The sequence below is a fragment of the Heterocephalus glaber genome, unplaced genomic scaffold (genome assembly GCF_053883595.1).
Source record: "Heterocephalus glaber isolate CG9 unplaced genomic scaffold, H.glaber_assembly_v1.0 deba00001538, whole genome shotgun sequence".
Taxonomy (NCBI): domain Eukaryota; kingdom Metazoa; phylum Chordata; class Mammalia; order Rodentia; family Bathyergidae; genus Heterocephalus; species Heterocephalus glaber.
This window is the reverse complement of record NW_028258333.1, coordinates 25,631,742-25,651,592: the sequence shown is the minus strand read 5'-3', so window position 1 is coordinate 25,651,592 and position 19,851 is coordinate 25,631,742. Positions and strand designations below refer to the sequence as shown.

General features: G+C 37.1%; 1 protein-coding gene across 1 annotated transcript in view; it reads left to right on the top strand.

Annotated features, from left to right (window-relative positions):
* The first annotated feature begins 218 nt into the window (after nt 1–218).
* Fyb1 (FYN binding protein 1) overlaps nt 219–19,851 on the top strand; it is a 173,385-nt gene continuing 153,752 nt past the window's right edge. Inside the window, exon 1 of the mRNA XM_087189325.1 lies at nt 219–331. Within this exon, the coding sequence (XP_087045451.1) occupies nt 329–331 (3 nt within the window). The 5' untranslated portion in view covers nt 219–328. The remainder of the gene's footprint in view (nt 332–19,851) is intronic.

Sequence of the window (19,851 nt, the reverse complement as noted above, 5' to 3'; positions counted from 1 at the left end):
AGAAGTGTTAATCACACAGAATTTAATATCTATACGTATACTTTTTAAAAAGCTTGCTGTCCATCTTTCAGACTGCACAGGTTCACCTATGTCTGTTTTCACATTATTAAAGTATGGTACAGCAAGGTAAACCTGGCCAGTTATACAAATGCTTGGAGGGCTGAGATAACATGCAAATACAGCCTTACATATCGATGTGTGAAGGCTGGTCAGACCACACAGCTCAGAAAAGGAAGTGCACTCTTCAGAGCTCACTTGCACATTCACTGCCAGAGTCCCAGCTTCTTCGGGCCGCTGTGTCCAGGCTCATCGACTCTTTTTAATAGAAATGGTAAGTAATAGATTTTATGACTCTCCCTGTCTCCTGGCAAATGAGCTAATCTTCTCCATCGGAGAGGGGGTGGGGAGTTTCATGGCCAACTCCTCCACGCCTTTGGAATTTTCACTTGACCCATTGTTCTGTGTGCTGAGGAAGCTGCTGAGTCTTTATTATACACTCTGAGAGACCATGGCTTCAGAAGTTCCCTTTTCTGATTCTAGTCATTGGAACAGAGGAAGAACTATGTCTTACAGAAAGAAAAGTTGTGTTCTTTGTCTTTGCCTCCAGAGAGCTGTGGGGCAGAACCAGTACCAGAGTCAAACTTCCAAGGATGAGGGCTCTGGGTCTAGGACACTCAGGTCTAGTGACATATCCTGTTGATAAGGCCATTTGGGTAACACAGAAGATTTTGCAAAGGAGTTCTATTGCTTGAAAAATGTATTTTATTATTTTAATTTAGAGAAACCATGCCCAGACAATCCAAACCTCAGGGACAGTGTGTGTTCCCAAAGTTAACTGAAAGTCATTATTTGGAAAACATTAAAGTAGTGAGTGTACCATAAAAATTAGTGTAACCTCTAATTGGAGCCAAACTACAAGCACTAATGTTCTACTTCACCGTTTCCCATTATTTCTCTGTAAAAAATCAGCCCCTGAAATAGATGTGGAATTATGTTCCTTGGGTTCAGAAGAGAGCCGATTTTCTATTCCACACCATCTCTGCCCTCCACTCTCCAGCCCCTGAACATCAGAGATGCGTTGTCCTTCCTCTAACAGAGAATTACTTCCTTTAGTTGTCACTGGTGAGAAAACAGAAATTGAGACATCGAGTCCTACACTTGCTTCACAGCAAAGGCAGGGGGTTCATCAGAGCTGTTTGCAGTCTGGAAACACTTTGAGTCGGGAGTGGAAGGTGTAGAGGTGAGAAAATACAACTTTCTGTGAGGGAGACAGAGCAGGGAGAGGTCAGAGTCACAGGCACAGCCCAGGGGCGTGCACAGAGGTGAGACACAAGCCACACACAGATAGCAAGGCAGCTGCCAGGTGAGGTGGGACTCAGGAATCCCCATGGTTTCCAAACCGAGTCTTTAGGTCCAAGATGCTGAGGAAACAGCTTGACCATAGTATTGACGTTCCCTTCAAAAATAAACAAAGGCTCCTGGTTTACAAGGAGCTACAGCATACGGATTTGCTTAGAGGAAACAAGATGACAATGTATATTTAAGGTTCACATACAAAACGTTTTTCCTAAGTAATTTCTGCTTTCTTATGAAAGTAACATATCAGTTAATAATTTTCTTAGAAACATAGACATGCAGAAAAGACACAAGAAACATTTTCTATCATCCTATCACCTAAGGGATAATCATTGTTAGTAGAATTCCTGTGGAATTTCATCATTTTAAACACATATTTTATAAGGATAATTTTTTGTTACCATATTTTCTAAACCACTTCTTCACCTACTTTCAAAATTTAAGATATCTTGAATGGTTTCTAAGTTATAATATTTCAAATGAGAAATCAGTTTTCACAAATCTAGCACTTATTTATTTATTGTTTACTTGGGTTTTTTTGAGACAGGATCTCAGTATGTAGATCAGGCTGGCCTTGAACTCACTACCTAGCTCAGGGACAATTCTTCTGCCTCAGCCTCCCAAGTGCTGGGATTATGGGCATGTATGACCACACTCAGCTTTCCATAATTTATCTTAATCATTTCCATTGGGCCAGAAATTTTTACTTTTTTCTTTTTTTGGTTTCTCTTACTTAGGGTACTAGTTTGGGACATCTCAATTTTTTTTTCATTTTCTTTCTTTATGGTAATATAGACAAGATTTCTTTTATATACAAGCATTCTTTTATATACATTGATGGTTTTTCATAGGAAGAACCATAAGAAAAAGACTTAAGTGAAAAAATATGCATACTTAAGACTTCTAACACAAGTTCCCTTCTTAATGAACAACATATTTTAAGTTATCTTATGAATAGTGGCATAGTAAATAAACTTCACACTGAAACTGTGGTACCTAAATACACATTCCTGTCTTTGTAGATTGTCAAATTTTACATAAAAAGGAAGTATTTCCCCTTTCTGTTTCCCCATCGTTGCCTTTGATAGTCTATAGCAAGGAAAGAAAGACACTGGTTTTTCTCCTTGAAAAACATCATAGTATAGTCAAAAGTCTGCATTTCTGGCTACTTATGCATTTCCTGTGGTTGCTAGTTATATATTTTTATATTTTTACAAATCACTGAAGCTCTGAGTTTGTTTTCTTGTCCAGAGATGGTGATGACAGTAATCAGCTCTCTGTATTATTGTGATCCATAAGATTGCAGTCATAAAGCACCTACTGCACTGTAGTCATGTGCTAGACACTGGATGAGTGTTGCTTTCCTTTCTTCCAACCCCAGTGCATAATTTCTTAAGGAGGCATAGAACCCTGCAGGGAACACAGAAGGAGACTGCTACTGGCGGTTAACACCGGTGAGCTCTGACAAACACTGACTCATTAAATCCAACAGCACTCCCCATAAGCATTGTCCGCTATTATCCCCATTTTATAGTTGAGTAAACTGAGTCTTGAAGAGGGTGAGTCAATTGTTCACAATCATATAGCTACTAAATCCTGGGACTAGAATTTGAGCATAATTTTGTCTGTTCTTAGAGCCTGAGCATTTCTATTTTGCTACATGCTGAAAAAGCAGTTGCCAGGATGACAACCCAGTGGTTAAAGACTGGTCTTTGGAAGTACCTGGCCAGTGGCCATGCCTGGTAGTGCTGGTAATAAGCTGTCATAGCTACTTCTGCCCAAGGAAATTTTCCTATTTTCAGAATGCTCACTTCACTGAAATGCTGCAGATGCCGCTGAGATGGAAGACTAAAGGTATCCCTGGTTTAGTGTTTCTTTGCTGCAGGGTACATAAAGGGAGATTAAATGATTAAATATCTTCCCTTCCCTTCACAAATTCATCTGTATTTCTGCTGTGACTAATACCCACCTCATCCAGGCTGACTGTTGAGGAAGGATGCCATCCACAGGCGGGACCTTGTCGCGGGCCTGTTGTTATTGGGAAATCCACCTTCATTGCCCTCTCTATATAATTTATTGGTAGAGAAATTGGAAAAAAAAAAAAGGCAGTTTGTATTGTATGAGGTTAAACACCTCAGACTTTAAGTAAGACTGATCAGCTTTAGACACATAGTGCTGGGCTCATCCTCTACCCAGCAAGGAGCACTGGGTACCAAGCTTGGTCTCTCTACTTCTCCCTATGGGATCTTCAGGTCTCTCCAGCAACTCAGTAAAGGCACAGGGTTGACCTCAGTGTTCTTGATGTTCTTCTTCACAGTATGACTCTAGATTTTAGAAGTGGAAAGGTGAGGACCATAGGATCCTCTTTCTCAACCATTTCCCCTTAGACAAACGAGCTCACGTTACAGTTTACAGCAGAAATGATAGGATGATACTTGTTCACATGACAGGTATTTTAGGTACATTTCCAATTTTGAAATTTGTTGAAAAAATGGAGAAACAGATTTTCTAATAATTTTTCTGATAATTTTTTGTATGCACACCGCAAGGAGAAAGATATTTTATGCACAAATCTTAGGTTTTAAGACACAAAGTAAAATTTTGTTTTTAATTTCCAGTCTTCTCTGCTCTTTTCATTTATCCTTCCTATAAGCTTCTGACAGAAGAAATGTGCTCGTGATGTGTAACCACCCATCCATTCAACGAAGGTTTGCTAAGTCCCTATTCCAAGGCTGGGCCCAAGAGGCAGGCAATGCAAAGGCACAGTGCACATGGGGCCTGGCTTCCTCAGCTTCCACTCACTGTGTGGTCTTCACACTTCAGTATGCATCAGTCAGAGCCATCTAGAAGGTCAAGGGTGAGGCCTCCGGACTTGCACTTTCAGTAAGTTCCCAGCTGATGCTGATGTTGCAGGTCCCAGGCTCATGCTTGAAGAACTGTGGCTTCATGGGAGTGATAGAGCAAAACATCAAAGCAAACCAGTAAGCAGAACTTTGCCCTAATCTCTAAAAGATAACGAAGGACCTGAGACAGAAAAGGGAGGGGAGGCGTCCTCTCTATATGTGTCTGGTCTGTGGCGAGGTGAGGTTGAGGTGAGGTTGAAGTGAGAGCAGCGCTTCTCCATTCTGACTGCATACTGAATGGCTGGTGCAGTGGATAGTTTGCCCAAGCTCAGGTTCCTCTGAAATCAGTGAAACAGAAACCTAAAGTAGGGTGACAGTGGAGGATGGTGGCACCAAAGAGTGAGAGTGAGCTGGGTGTGGGAACAGTGGCAAAGAGCACCTCAGGGGGCGGAAGTGGCAGGTGAAGAAGATCTGAGTCAGGAGTGGGCCTGAGTCTGAAAGACCAGGGTGGCGGGTGGAAAAGCAGAGAAGAGTGGTTTAAGGAGTAGGCAGTGGTCACACTGAAGACATGGAAGTAAGTGTGTCTTAGTCTCTTTTGGCTGCTCGAATAAATGACTTGTACTGGGAATCTCATAAACAAAAGAAATCTCAGTCTTAACAGTTTTGGAAGCTGCAAAATCCTAGGTCAGGGTATCACCCTGTAGTGAGTGGCCTCTTCCAAGTGGCAGACTCCTGACTTTTTGCTATGCCCTCAAATGGTAGAAGAGACAAACAAACTTCCTTGGCCTCTTTTATAAGGGCTTTAAGCCCTTCCTGATGGTGGAGCTGTGCCCATGACATAACACTCCCTCAGAGCTCCTCTTTCTCCCCAACTGGGAATTGAACTCAGGACCTTGCATTTGCCAGGCAAGCATGGCGCCTCTGAGCTATATCCCCACATCCCCAGCCCTAAAGCCCCACCTCTTAATACCATTGTCTTGGGGGTTAGGATTTCAGCACGTGAATTTTGGAGGACACAAGTATTAGGACTATAAATTTGATCTTATGCCTGTATATCATGGCAACCATTGGAGATTCCGGACCAAAGAAGGGGTGGGTGCTGCTCTCTGATGACATTTGGAGGTCAGGTTACTTCTCAATTGACATGAGTCTTGTCTACATAGCCCTCTCTTGGCTTGAGGTTTAAATATCAGCCTTTTTTTTCCATATTCCTCCAAATCATGCCTCTCAAATTTGAATATACTCAAGCTAGAGAATATCATTTTTGCAGGGAATGGGTCCTAGGATATGCAAATAACTAACTTGAGGGACTGCAGTGGTGTCCCAGAGATGTCAGTTTCCCTGTGCAGGCTGGACTTCCAAACAATGGTGTATTTTTCAAGAGGAGAGATGGTTTTTTCCCTAATTCGGCTGGAGAGGTTCAATTGCAGTTGAGAAAGATATGCTGGTGGCCCCACATAGAATTGCATTCACCTCCATACTCTCTCCCCCCCCCACCCCCGTTCCTGGCTTATTCAGGTCTTTCCTTTGCAGCCACATCTAGTCCATTATGTTAAAAAAGTAAAAACTCTTGTGCAATAACAAGCAAATTTGAAGCGAGGAATGAAATGTTTGAATTCTAGACAATTTCTTTCATTCATACAGTCCAACTGGGAGGAAGTACAAGGCTCTTCTCAGAGCACAGGCTAAGGCGCACTCACATTGGGTATCTTTGTTCCTGAAGTGCGTGCATGGGCCCCAGTTCTGGATTTGGTAACTTCAATGTCATTTCCTTAATGCTTGGGCATGTATTTTATCTGATCTTTCTTTACTCACACGCCTTTCTCTTTCTAAAGTACTGTATAATACCACGAAACAATATTGTATTTAAACAAATGCTCATAAACCCACCACCTTCACTCAATGCACATTAGCACTTTGGCAACTGTTTAAAAATGAATAATTAAGGCCTTCTTTTTGCCCCTTTTTGGTTCCTTGCCTTCCTTTAGCAGAGGAACACCTATTTTAAAGTAACATGTAGCCTTCCTACCCATGTTTTTACACTTCTATTTCATCTGTGCTAGCCCCATAACAGATAGTAGTGTTTTGCTTGCTGGATCCTTGTTGTTCTTTGTGGTTTTATAATTTCTACAATTCGCTTTCTTTCATTCTACAATGGTATATTTTAAGACATATCTATCCAGATACCATGTGGCTCTAGTTCAATCTGTTATTTAATTGCTGTGTAATTCTATTACAATTTCTTCATCTATTCTCCAAAGTTTAATTTTTTGCCTCCATTTTCAATTTTGAAGAATACTAAAATAAATATTCTTTTCCATAGAGGGTATGTGAAACTTCAAGTTTATTGAATGTTAGAAAATTGTACTAAAGTAGTTCTAGCATATTCAGAATTGCTGTTTCTTTTTCTTATTGGTGCATGTGTGTGGTACATAATGTTTACCCTTTTGTGGGGAGTTGGTACATGTCCATAACAGATCCTAATTCCTGTTTTCATCCTCTTTCCCTTCCCTCCCTCCCCTTCCACCCATCTCTTGATCCCTTCTTTTGCTTTGTACATATTTGTAGGACACGTTTACATCATTCCTAAATAACTTCTTTTTTTTTTTTGGTGCTGGGGATCGAACTCAGGTCCTTGAGCTTGCGAGGCAGGCGGTGGAACCACTGAGCTAAATCCCCAGCCCTGTTTACATCATTCCTAAAACTTGTATTGTCAGATTTCTAAAGTTATGATAACTTGTTATATGAAAACTGCACTTCATTGGTGTTCTAGTTTTAATTTTCCTCAGTATACCTGAAACGGAACACATTTTCCTAAGTTTATTGACCATTCAGGTATACTCTTCAGTATACTGCCTCCCAGTATATTTTATTCATTTTTTATGAATTATCTTTTCCTTGTATTAATTATGTGCATTGAAAATTTTATTCTTCTAATCTGTTCTTTATCTGGTCTTACTGTCTCTTTTTACATTTAAAATTTTAAATCTTAATACTGTCAAAATTTTAAAATAAGACTTGTGTCATTTTTGGTTTTGATGTCATTTTAAAGAAATTCTGTACCATCAAATATTAAAGCTACTTCCTAATTTTTCTGAACTGTGTTAAAGAATTGATTTTCATGTTTAGCTCTTTAATCATGAAGATTGTATTTATATTTGTGACATGAGATAGGAATCAAATATTTTTTTCATATGAGCACCGTTACTGTACTATTTATTTTACCCTCTCCTCTTCCCCTAACATTTTACATTGCTTCCTCTCTCAGCTGCATGTCCATTCCCTACATAGGTGTGGCTCTGCTTACAAGCTCCTTATCACTGTTACTCGATGTAGTTCATCAAATTCCATTTGTATGTCATCATTTTTTTTGTTATCATTTTTTATATCTTATTCTTCTCCTCTAGATTCCGGTATTCTCTTGCACAATTACATGTACTCTTTGGCTACTGTCTAACAATTTCTAAAATGATTCAATATTTCTATTATTATCCTCCCAAACACAGCAAGGACCTTAACGCAGTATAATTATCCTTGAACACAATCCTCCAACTCTATTTTCAGTTCTTTAAATTTTTGCTTGGAGAAGATGAGCATCACTTTCACATGCATTTAATTGGCCAAAGTAAGTCACAGTTAAACAGGGTAGATATGTAGCCATGTATAATCCCCAGGCATCAGAGTCCTGGCAGAAAAGGGGCACCAATTTGGAAAAAGAGTAATATTATATACACTTTACTGTACAGTGATCTTTGTGTGACTGCTGACTTCATTGCTTTGACTTCACTTCTAAATAACAGTTTATCTTGTATAAGTACTCTAAATTAATAGTTACTTTTCCTCAGCACTTTACAGACTGACTTCAGTGACTTCTGACTTCTGTTGTTGCTAATGTAGATATGCTTTCAAGACTAATTGTCATTCTCTGTAAATGAAGTTCTGTTGTGCTCTTTTAGATATCTTTCTTTAAATTCTGCACCTTTGCTATGCTTCAAAGAGATATGAGTTTATTTTTATTTATCCTGCTCGATAGTCACAGTACCAATTTAAAGCAAGGGTCAACAAACATTTGTTTCAAAGAGCCAGTCAATATACATATGGCTTTTCAGGCTGTTTGCAGGAAGCTACTCCCCTCTACCATTTCTTGTAGCATGAAAGCAGCATGGACAATACATAAACAAATGTCTGTGACTGTGCTCTAATAAAATTTTACTTATGAAAATGGGGAATGGAAGAGAGAGGAGTGGAAGGAGAAGCAAAAGGAGCAAGGTGCGATATGTATATGTACCAATATCCCATGATGAATATATTCAATACATATCACAAACATACACTAATAAATTTTTTAAAAATAAACCAAAGTAGGTAGTGAGCTGGATTTGTCCCCACAGGGTATGGTTTCCATCCCCTTATATAAAGTCTGTGATATAATGACTTTCTTCAATTCTGTAAAATTCTCCTTCCCTCTTCAAAAACTATCATTCCACCTTGTCTTGCTAATTATTTTTTTTCTGGTCTAGTGTTTCCACCAAATAAAAGTCTCAGCCTATTCTCCCTGATTTTATATCCTCCTTCCAAATTTTACAGTCCTATATCCTCTCTGGAATGAATTCTAAATCCGTTTATCAGCTTCATCTTCTAATTCACTAATTCCTTCTCCACCTGTGTCTAAAATGACCAACGTTGCCAGTTTCCTTTAGCACTTTCTCTGTATTACAGACTAACATCGCATGTCTTGGAAGCCCTGAGTTTCAGATAGATCAGGATAGTTATTCATTTTATCTGTGCCCAGTGAAGATTTTGTCCCATCTGTTGAGTTTTTGTTTCAATGATTGTTTGTATTCCTTTTTTTTTAATTGGTTGTTTTTGTTAATGACACATTGTGCTTAATTTTGTTCCAAATATCCCTTGGGTGATATTTCTATTTCTTGGTAGATCTCAAATTCTTAAAATGATTTCTATAATTTTAGTTTAATTTTATTTAAATCCTTATTGAATTGTTAATTTTGTTGGGTTCTATTTCTTATCAATAGTTATATTCTTGTATCTTGAAATTTTGTATTGTAGATGAATTTTGAGAAGGTTGGTTAGCATTTTCTTTCTACCTGTCTTCGCTTTACCCTCTCAAGTGCTGTGCTTCTATCCACTAATTCTTCCTCAGGCCTCCAGCCCAGAGCTGAATCTATAGTGAAAATAAGTGGTCCAGACTTCCAATATTATTGGGTATTAACTATAGCATCTCAAGACTTGCTCCTGGCTCTGGTGCTGTATCTAGTTCACAATTTTTCAACCTTAACATTTGTTCACATTATAGGATGTTTAGCAAGATTTCTCGTTTCCGCCAACCAGATATCAAGAGCATCTCCTCCTTCCTCCTCACTATTGTTGCAACACAAAGAATTTTCAGATACTCTAAAGCAGCCTGGGGTGGGAAGGAGAATGAAATCTCTAGTTGAGAACCATTGAATTATCCTAATCTTGGCAGCAGAGTATTTAGTCTCCTTTCTTCATGCTGAGGAAGGAAAAACTTCTCTCCCTGCCCTTAGTTTCAAAGAGTGACCTAGCTCAGGCTTTCAGGTTACCCCAGGGGAGATGAACTAATGAAGCCTTTCGTTACTCTGACCCAAAGCTGCTCTCCAGGCTTCCAGTCTCACTCACTGCATGCATTTCTGCTCTCTTTCTGATATAGAAAGGTTTATTTTATTTTGAAATGCAATGATCTTTCAAATTTTCTCATTTTTTAATTCAGTCTAGTATTGAATGTAAATGTGTTGGGTTAGTGAAAAAGCTTCAAAAATTTAATTTACTGGCCAAAAGTTGAGGCCTCTTCTCTATCTCTTTTCCTTCGCTTCACTTCAGATGTTTCCTTTCTCTTTTCTCCATTTATCCTTTTTTTGGTACTGGAGATCGAACTCAGGACCTTGCGCTTGCAAGGCAGGTGGCAGAACCACTGAGCTAAATCCCCGGCCCCCTCCACTTATCCTTGATCAGTGATATTGGGTAAATCAACAAATTAAGGGAAATGTGTCAACATGAGGGTTGATATGCTGGGAGAATTAACTAGGTTCCTTCCCAATCTCCATCAGCACAATGTACCCCACCCTGGCCTCCTGGGACAGGGGTTCTAAAAAGTGTGCCTCCTGAACAGCAGCTGAAAGTTCATCTAGGACTTAACAGAACTTTTGGGTTCCATCCAACAGCTGCTGAATAGGGAAATCTGGGGGTGCATCCCAGCCACCTGTGCACTAACAAGCCCTCCTGGTGATTCTCATGCATACTGTGGTCTGAGATCACCTGTACTAAGACTTTGCTAGACTCTGGATCCACGCTTCTCAACCTAGCTACACATTTGAGCTACCTATTGAGTTTAAAAGACACAGCTGTTTGAGCCCCACCCACCACAGATTCTCATTCAATTGCCTTGGTGACTCGGATACTCTTTTTATTTTTTTATTTCCCAAATTACTGTACTTAAACATACAGCCACAGTTTGCTTCAGTTATTCATTTACTACATAGCCCATTTTGCTCATCACTCGTGCCAGTGTTTCTAGAATTCTAAGTGGAACTTGGTAAAGTTTTGTGAAGGAAATTAAAAGCAATCTGTCCTGGGACTGAATTTCCTGGGTTTGAACCTCCTTTCTGCCCACTCTCAATGTGTGATTTTGAACAATTCACCCTCTTCATGCTTCAGTGTCCCCATGTAAGAAGGAGTTAAATCACTCTCCCTATCTAATAGGGTTATTATAAAGATTACATGCATTAATATATGAATAACTTCAGAATAATGCCTGCCACTCTGCCAAAGCTGTGCAAAATTCTTTTAAAACAATTTTTGTAAGCAAAGCATGCAAAGAACATTGAAAAAAGTTAAGTATTTTGACTAGGTAAAGTAAAGTAAGAAAGATTTCAGTTTCATTTCACACAGTAATAAAACATGGGTCCCTGTTACAAAGGATATTTGTGGAAGGGTGGCCTGCGAGGCAGATTATGCTGATTGCCAATGAACAACACTAAGAAGCATATGACAAAGATGCACTGTGTCTGATATTTGCAATAACGAAGTGTATCTCCTAACAATATGGCAACTAAGGCCAATAGTTATGAAAACAAGAAGTATAAACAGGACTAGCAGGAGGTCATCAAGAAAAAAGTTCTAATGTTAAACAAGCCATTCTTATGTTTTTCTAAAACTTCAAAGATACAGAATATACAAAAAATAAGTGTTTTGGAAGAGGAACTTTTAAAAATGTTCAAAGAATGTTTTGGGTTTTTTCCTAATACAGACGCCTTTTGCTTTATAAGTCCTATTTTCCAGTGAAATGCTATGTGCTCTTTTAAAACACTGATAAATTTAATATTTTTCACTTTAATGTTCTGAAACGCTGAAGGTTTCAGAGTTTTACCATATGCTGTTTAAGTCCAACTAGTGTAATTATAGAACTAGAGTTCAGAATCAGTATTCTATTCTCAGATTTGAGCCTCAAAAACTGATAAGCCAACAATAAATTCAACACTTATGTAAATCCTGGCAGAAACTAAAAGTATAGATGAAATAAACATCTGTTGAATTTCATCTATGTCAGACCATTTAGATGAAAGAATTCCAATGGAATCTAGTAAAAAAAAAAACACTTTTGTAGACATTTGGGAAGTTAATTTACGTGAATATATAGACATAGTCCATAAGTTCATAGACAATTTTATTCACTACAACTTAGAAAAAAAGTTGAGCTTATCGCAAGAGAACATTCATCGGAGAGAAACTAATTTTATCACACATGCCCACAACTGCATGAGACAGCATTTCAGAACTGGGTGGAGTTACAGTAATGGAACATATCTAACCAGTGCAACAGAGCTGAGAACTATACACTGTTTAAATTAGTCACCTAGGAGGTAGAGAAAGGTGCTATGGGAGTTTCCAGACTATCTGTTACTTATCAAGCAAATGGAGAGAAGACTGTAAAGATGGAATTGTTCTAACTTCTGATTTCTAAGCAGGGGCCACTCAAAGCTACTGAGCATGTGTAGTGCAGCTGTTTTCAATTCCAGAAGTAAAAGTTAACCAACCTAAGCAAGTGTTATTGAATTTGACAAGCAGAGCACAGAGAGGGAGGGAGTTCCCAAAGTGTAGCCAGAGTAACCGTGTTTGATGACTTATTAGGCATGTAAAACCATATATTATGTTCCACATCTTGGCTCTTCTGCACGTCCATTTTTCTCACTATGCTACCCCTCCAACAAAGTAAGTTCTTCTATTTAATTTGTAAGCCATGCACACCCCCAAAATGAGCAGCTAGCACATTCCTAGAAAATGATGCTAGACCTACTCTTTGATCAGTGAGAAAACTGGTTTCTCTTTTCTACGAGACAGGTAATCAGTCCAGAGGTGGAGGAATAATATCTTCTTTGGCAAGAAACTTGCAAAAACTAGAAACATCTTTGCATTGGTAACATCTTATTAGTGTTATTGTTTCCAGTGTTAAGGTCTATATTTCACTGGCTGGTTATAAGTACTGCATTCATAAATACCTGTAATCCAAGATTCTGTTTGACAGTGTATTATGTTAGTTTTTCTTGTAGATTTATACCTTTAGGTGCACCAGAGCCACAGTGGAGACAGAAAAGAGAGATGCAGGTTACAATTCAGGGCTCCTTATAGCTACTGGCTGAGTGGAGAAGCTTTGACCCTGCAATAAAGTTCAGCTTTCTCAAGCTCTCTGGGCAGCTCTGCTTCTCCTTGTTGCTCCTCTCCTCCCACCCACTCTGACGCTGAGTCCAGGAAGAGACTAGCTTCATTATCTTACACAAGCCCATTTTTTATGTTACCTGCTGAGTTTCTTTTTTTTCCCCCATTAAGTTTATTGTTACATTTTAGATATAAAATACAGCTACATACGTCATTGGGATCTTGTACCTTAACATGAGTACCTTGATTATTTTTTCCCCTTCCCCTGCCCTCCCTTCACCCTCTCCATTCTTCCCTATTTGCAAAGACTTTGTTTCCATTTTTTTCCTTTTCTCATATTTTTTCTTTTCCCTTCTTTCCTTTCCCTTACCCCTACCACTTCCCCTACTCCTTTAGACCTTTTCTTCCTGTTACACAATATCAATTATACATTTTAAAATTACAATATCAAGATCTAGGAGACATTACCACAGATTTTACAGAATTTAAAAGAATATAGAAAGCATATTTCAAAAATCTGTTTTGAAATAAATTTGACAACTTCTAAGAAGTACCTTGGAAGACAAATTAATGAAACTAACTCTGGAGGAAATATAAAATTTGAATAGCACCTATTAAAGAAAGTATATTCCTAGCTTCAAAACCTACCTCCATGACAACAACAGGCTCATACATATTTTAACTGATAAATTATATCAAACATTTAAAGCAGAAAAAAGAAGGAACACTTCTCTCCACATTTTAGGAACTCAACATTGTGCTAATCCTAAAACTGGATAAAGATAATAGAAGAAAAATGTATGAACATAGGTAGAAATTTGTTTAACAAAATAAACTATTAAAAGTCAGATCTGGCAATATGTAGAAAGTAGTTTTATTATAGGGATGGCAGTGTTGATTCAGCATTGGAAGATCCACCCCCGAAAGTCATCATTTTAACAGAGGAAAGGAAAAAGCCATATGATCCTGTCACTAGTTGGAGAAAAAGCATCGGACTAAATTCTACAGCTGTTCATGGTAAAAGCTATCAGGAGACTAGAAGTAGAACAGAACCTTCTCAACAGATCAAAGATACATACTCCATACTTCCAGCAAAAATGCCTTATATGAATGAAGAAGATACAATGCTTTCTCCTTAAGGTGGGGAACAAGGGCAGATATGCTTATTCCTCATCTGTCCATTAAACTATGAAACATAGGCCCAAACCAAAATAGTCTGGCAATAAAATGACACAATTAGGATAGGATTGGCAAGGTAGAAACAAAATCTTTCTATGTAGATGAAATGATCATCTATAGAGAAAATACTAAGAAATCTCTAGGAGCCCCTAGAACTTGTATTTGAATTTAACAGGATTAGAAAACACAAGGTATATATAAAAATTCAGGTCTATGTATACTTGCTATAAATGAAGAACTGGATATTGAAATTTAAAAGTTATGTAGGAGTACAAAGGACCTAGAAAAGTTAAAAACAAAAACAAAAACAGTGTTGGAAGACATTTAGTACCTAATTTTAAGACTTCTTCTAAAGCTACAGTAATCAAGGCAGTGTTGGTTTAAGGAAAGACAAATAGATCATTTGAATAAAACAGAGAATCTTGAAATAGAACCACACATATATGGTCCACTGAGTTTTGAAAGATTATTTAACATTAACATTTTGTAGAATATAAACTCAATTCAAGAGCCGAGGAAGATAGTGTTTTCAGCAAATGGCACTAGAACACCTGATATCCGTATATAAAAAATTAACCTCAACCCTTTATTTCCACACATAAAAATAACTTGAAGGGGTCTATGAACCTAAATATGAAAGCCTAAAAGTATAAAACTTTAAGAAGAGATTATAAGGAAAAATGTTTATGAATTTAGGGTAGGCAAGAACTTCCTAGGATTCAAAAAACATGACGTATAAAAGAAAAAAATTGATAAATGAAATTCCATCAAAATTTAGAACTTTAAATGACATCATTAAAATGAAAAGTAGTTCTTAAACAGACCATATTTACAATGCATATAACCTATGATGAGAATATATAAAGAATTCTTAGAGCTCATTAATAGACAACCAAATTAAAAAGTAGACATAAGTAGATGATAAATAGCCAGTATAGCACAAGGAAAGGTGTGCAACTCTAGAATCAGAAAAATACTAATCGCTACAATAACAAGATTGAATTATACACTCATTAGGGAGATAAAGTTAAAAGTTTTAAAAGCCTTGTCATGACTTCTTTTTGTTGGATTCTCCCTCTTTGCATTTAATTTGTCACGCCCAATGGATTCATTCTGCTGGGCTTCCTAGGGTTGTGATCCTCATTGCCTTTTCCTAGGATATTGTCTAAAATGTTTGGAGTGCTGGTTTGGTATTTGTGAAGTTCCTGAGGTACTCTTTATCATGAAAGTATCTTATTTCTCCATTAATTTTGAAAGATAGTTTTGCAGGGTACATCCATCTGGATTGGAGGCTGTTTTCCTTTAGGGCTTGAAATATGTTACTCCAAGCTCTTCTTGCCTTGAGGGTTTGCATTGAGAAGTCTGCTGTGATTCTGATGGGCTTTCCTTTGTACATGATTTGTTTCTTTTCTCTAATTGCTTGTAGAATTTTGTTCTTCTGTTGGGTTTCTGGAATCCTAATTATTATATGCCTATGTATAGATTTTTTTTTTATCAAGGCTAGTTGGAGTCCTATATGCCTCATTTATCTGTATGTCAAGTTCTTTTCCCCTGCTTGGGAAGATTTCTGCCATCACTTCTGTGAAGTTGGGGGGGTTTTTTGGGGTTTTTTTGTGAACAGTTTTTTTATGTTATCTGCACTCTCTCCTGTTTCTTCATTGACTCTGATCAATCTTTTGCTATTCTTCTTTGCATTGTCCAGCAGCTGCTGGAATGATTTCTCATGGTCCCTTACAATTTTGAAGCAATTTTTCTTTTCCTGGTCACTAATTACAATTTTATCTTCTATATCTGAAATTCTACCCTCACATTGGTTCATTCTGCTGTACAGACTTTCGATGGAGTTTTTAATCTCTTGGAAATCTGTTTGTATTTGTTTTATGGATTCTATTTGTTTCCTTTGTTGGGATTCCATCATGTTCCTCAGCTCCTCTATTTTTTTATCTGTGTCCTCTCTAGATTTATTAATCATGTCTTGCACTACGGGCACAATCTCTGCTATTATCTGAGAAATTTTTCTGATTTCATTTTTTTCCAGATCCTCTTTTGTTGCCAGTTCAGGGAGTATCAGATTGTTCCATCTTGTTTCCCTTTGGGGTTGCTGTAGGTGATCCAGAAGTCTGTTTTTGAGGTTTGTTTATGTATCTTCTGATTCCCATGTGGGGTGGAAGGGTGCTGCTGGTGCCCATGCAGCTCACCTCCTCTGCCCTGGGAGCGGCGGAATGGTGGCTGGGAAGCCTCCTCCTGGGCACTGGGATTGGCTCACCTCCTCTGCCCTGGGAGTGGTCCCTGCTGAGTTTCTGATACCACTGGAATGGGTGACCCCAAGCAGAGCATTTCACTTTCTGGCTTTGATAGTTCTAGATGTATAAATAGAGTCTGAGTAAGGCTAGCTTTGTTTTCTGGATAGGCAGCAGATTTTGGACAAGTTTGCATCATAAGTAGTGTCTAATATGGAAAATGAGGTCAAATTGAAATACCTATCAGTTTTCTGGTATTTCTGAGTGTGTGCACACACAAGTGTGTGTGTGTGTGTGTGTGTAGAGAGAATTGGAGGTGGTTAAAATTTGATATCAAATAGAATATTTATTTCTGCACCTTTGTTTGAAATATGTCCTTCCCCCAAAAGAAGATCAATGGGATAAAGTAAAAGCAATTATAACAAAATTATAAAATATAAGTGTGAGATGTATTGATGTTCACTTTCAACTTCTTTTTAAAAAATTTATTTCATGATCTTTTGGTGATGAGAACAAACTTCTGAAAACTAAAAACTATATACAGAGAGCACAAACTCAAGTAAATCTTTTGGTATTATTTCTATGTTATCCTATTTAATAATCTACAAAATGAAGTAAGGAAATCAAAATATTCTTGACATGTATATTTAGAATACAAAATTTTGATCATTTAAACTCTAACATATGCATTACTATTGAATATTGTAACCATCCATTACACTCATGAAGTGATGTTTAGTTCCTGTAGAAAGCAAATGAACTATCATTACTAAACTATTAAATTTGAAACTATTGAGATGACTCTATTCAATATTATTGGCAGCATGAAATAGGTACCCACACATGCTAATGATGTGTTGATGTAATCAGTGGGTATTATCATGAATGATTTCCAGGTTGAATTCTTTGTTTTGGGGGTGTGTTTTTTTGTGGGTTTTTTTGGTACCAGGGATCAAACTCGGGACCTTCTGCTTGCGAGACAGGCAGTGGAAACACTGAGCTAAATCCCTGGCCCCCAGGTTGAATTCTTAATAAATAAAATAATGTTAAAGAAGTGCTTTAAAATCAATTTCCTTTGAAACTGAACATTTTCAGTTATACTACATTAATATTGAAATTTCTTTCTATGGGATTTATTGGGGAATTTATCAATTGATATCTAAGTGCCATTCTCATATGTAAATTCTTAATTTAGGATTATTACATTTTATCTCATTTGTGCAAATATTTTACATATTTATTTTCATTTTGTCATATGGCGGGTTTTTCTTCTTTGCGTTTGTCCTTTCTGCCGTGATTTCTTTAAAAACGAACATCTTTGTTGATGCTTACTTTTCTTTTAATCCCATAATATATTTGGAATTTATTTTGATGTATGGAAGAAATTAATTGAGCAATTAAAATAACATCTACTTAGATTCTCTCTTTCCCCAATTTTGTTATTGTTGGATTATTATATATTATGGCTCTCTTCTGAGTCACCTATATTTTATCTTTGTATCATTATCCTACATTTTAAACTATTATAACATATTTTAATATGCAATAGAGCTTGTCTTTCTCATTCTTTCTATTGTTGCCACTTTCTCACAATATTTAGTGATGTCCTGGCACTATAATTTTCTGAGTAAGTTCTTTACTAAATTTATTCAATTCTATTTATTTACTTATTTTGCAATACTAGAGATTGAACCCAAGGCCTTTGCACTGAGCTACATCCCCAACCCTTTTTATTATTTACTTTTTATTTTGAGACAAGGTCTTGTTAAGCCCCTGAGTTGCCCAGGCCAGCCTCAAAGTTGCAGTTCTGCCTCAGCCTCCCAGAGTTCTGGAATTACAGTTTTTGCACCACTGTGCTTGGCTAATTTTATTAAGTTATTTAAAAATTCTAGTTATGATTCTAACTATAATTATCTCTGCCCACAATAGACTAGAACACAATAGACTAGAACTAGAACACAATAGACTAGAAGCTTTCTTTTTTGGTACTACTATATAGAGAATTAATTTACTTTTTATACTGGCTCTTTACCGATTATACCACCTACTCAAGTAACTCTACATCTCACAATGACTTTTCAAGCCAGGGCATGGTCTGGTCAGGAAGGAATGAGCAGCCTGGAAAATAAAATCATCACACAGCAAAACTGTATTTTCAGCCAGGGATTTAGCTCAGTGGTTCCGCTGCCTGCCTCGCAAGTGCAAGGTCCCAAGTTCAATCCCCAGTACAAAAAAACAAAAAACAAACAAACAAAAAACCCTTGTATTTTCAGTTAATAAGAAATTCCTGTCTTTCCCAGTGAGCTAATTGATCATTGGAAATTAGGGCTGTTATTGTTTTATTATTGATAATGTCATTCCACTTTACTTTTCCCTTACTTGGCTAATAGAGGGAAAATTAACTATGTTCCACAGATTTCATACCTAAATTAAGCAATCTCCTTGGGATCAAATGCTAATTCTTACTCCCAAAAAACATTCTTGAAAACTAGGAGCTTATTTTCATCAGTTTCTCTAGGTTTTTTAACAACAAAGTACTACCCTGTCATAAAGAATGATAAACTTGAGTCATTTGTTGAAAAATGGATCCACATTGAGACCATAATGTTAAGTGAAATAAATCAAGCACACAAGCTTAAATATATCATGGTTTCTCTTATGTGAGAAACTCAAAACATAAAGAGCAAAATAAGAAAAGATAAATAATAAAAATTAAGAAGACAGATAATAAGAAGTAGGGAGATAGATCTGTCTCATATGCCAAAGGGATTAAGAGATGGGGGAGGGGGAAGGGTTAAAAAAAGAATTAAAATGTTCAGGTAACAAGTCCTAATAAGGAATGTAATCATTATGTATTAGAAATATGTACTAAAAAAATAAAAACTGAAAATGTTTACTATAAAATGGAGTACAATAGCCATATAACTTTAGGAAATACTAGGTTAAATAAAGTTTTTAAAAAGTTTTTTAAAAAGAAATGGCAGAATTGAAGGGAAAAAATCAAAATGGTAAACAAGAAATCACCTAACATTGAGTGAGATACATTCATTCACAAGGTATGTAAAGTATTTTCCAGCTGTAAACTTCTTCAGAAGTGCCTATAAATCATCACTTGAAATGCTTCCATTGAATTACTAATCCTTTGACCATTAAATTGTGAAATGGAATACCCACAAATCACATGGTTCTGTAAAAGCTGTTCTTACTTAGTTCACTTATTAATGTGGTTTCAGAAGAAAACATCTATGTATCAAGAATGATTATCTCAGAAACTAGAGTCTTTGGTCTTAAGAAGTTCACCATTTTTTTTCACTTAGCCCCAAAGCAGAACTCTATATCACATCATTTACACAGGTATCTAATTACTTCACAGCACTCAACAAATAATAACACCCAAGAAGTCCTGCTTAGTCATTTTCTCATTGCTGGGATGAAATACCCAAATACACATTTTAAAGGAGAGGAGGTTTATTGTGGCTCAAGATTACAGTCCATGGTCAACTGGCTCCAAGGCAGAAATGGCTGGTGAAGGGCCTGGCAGA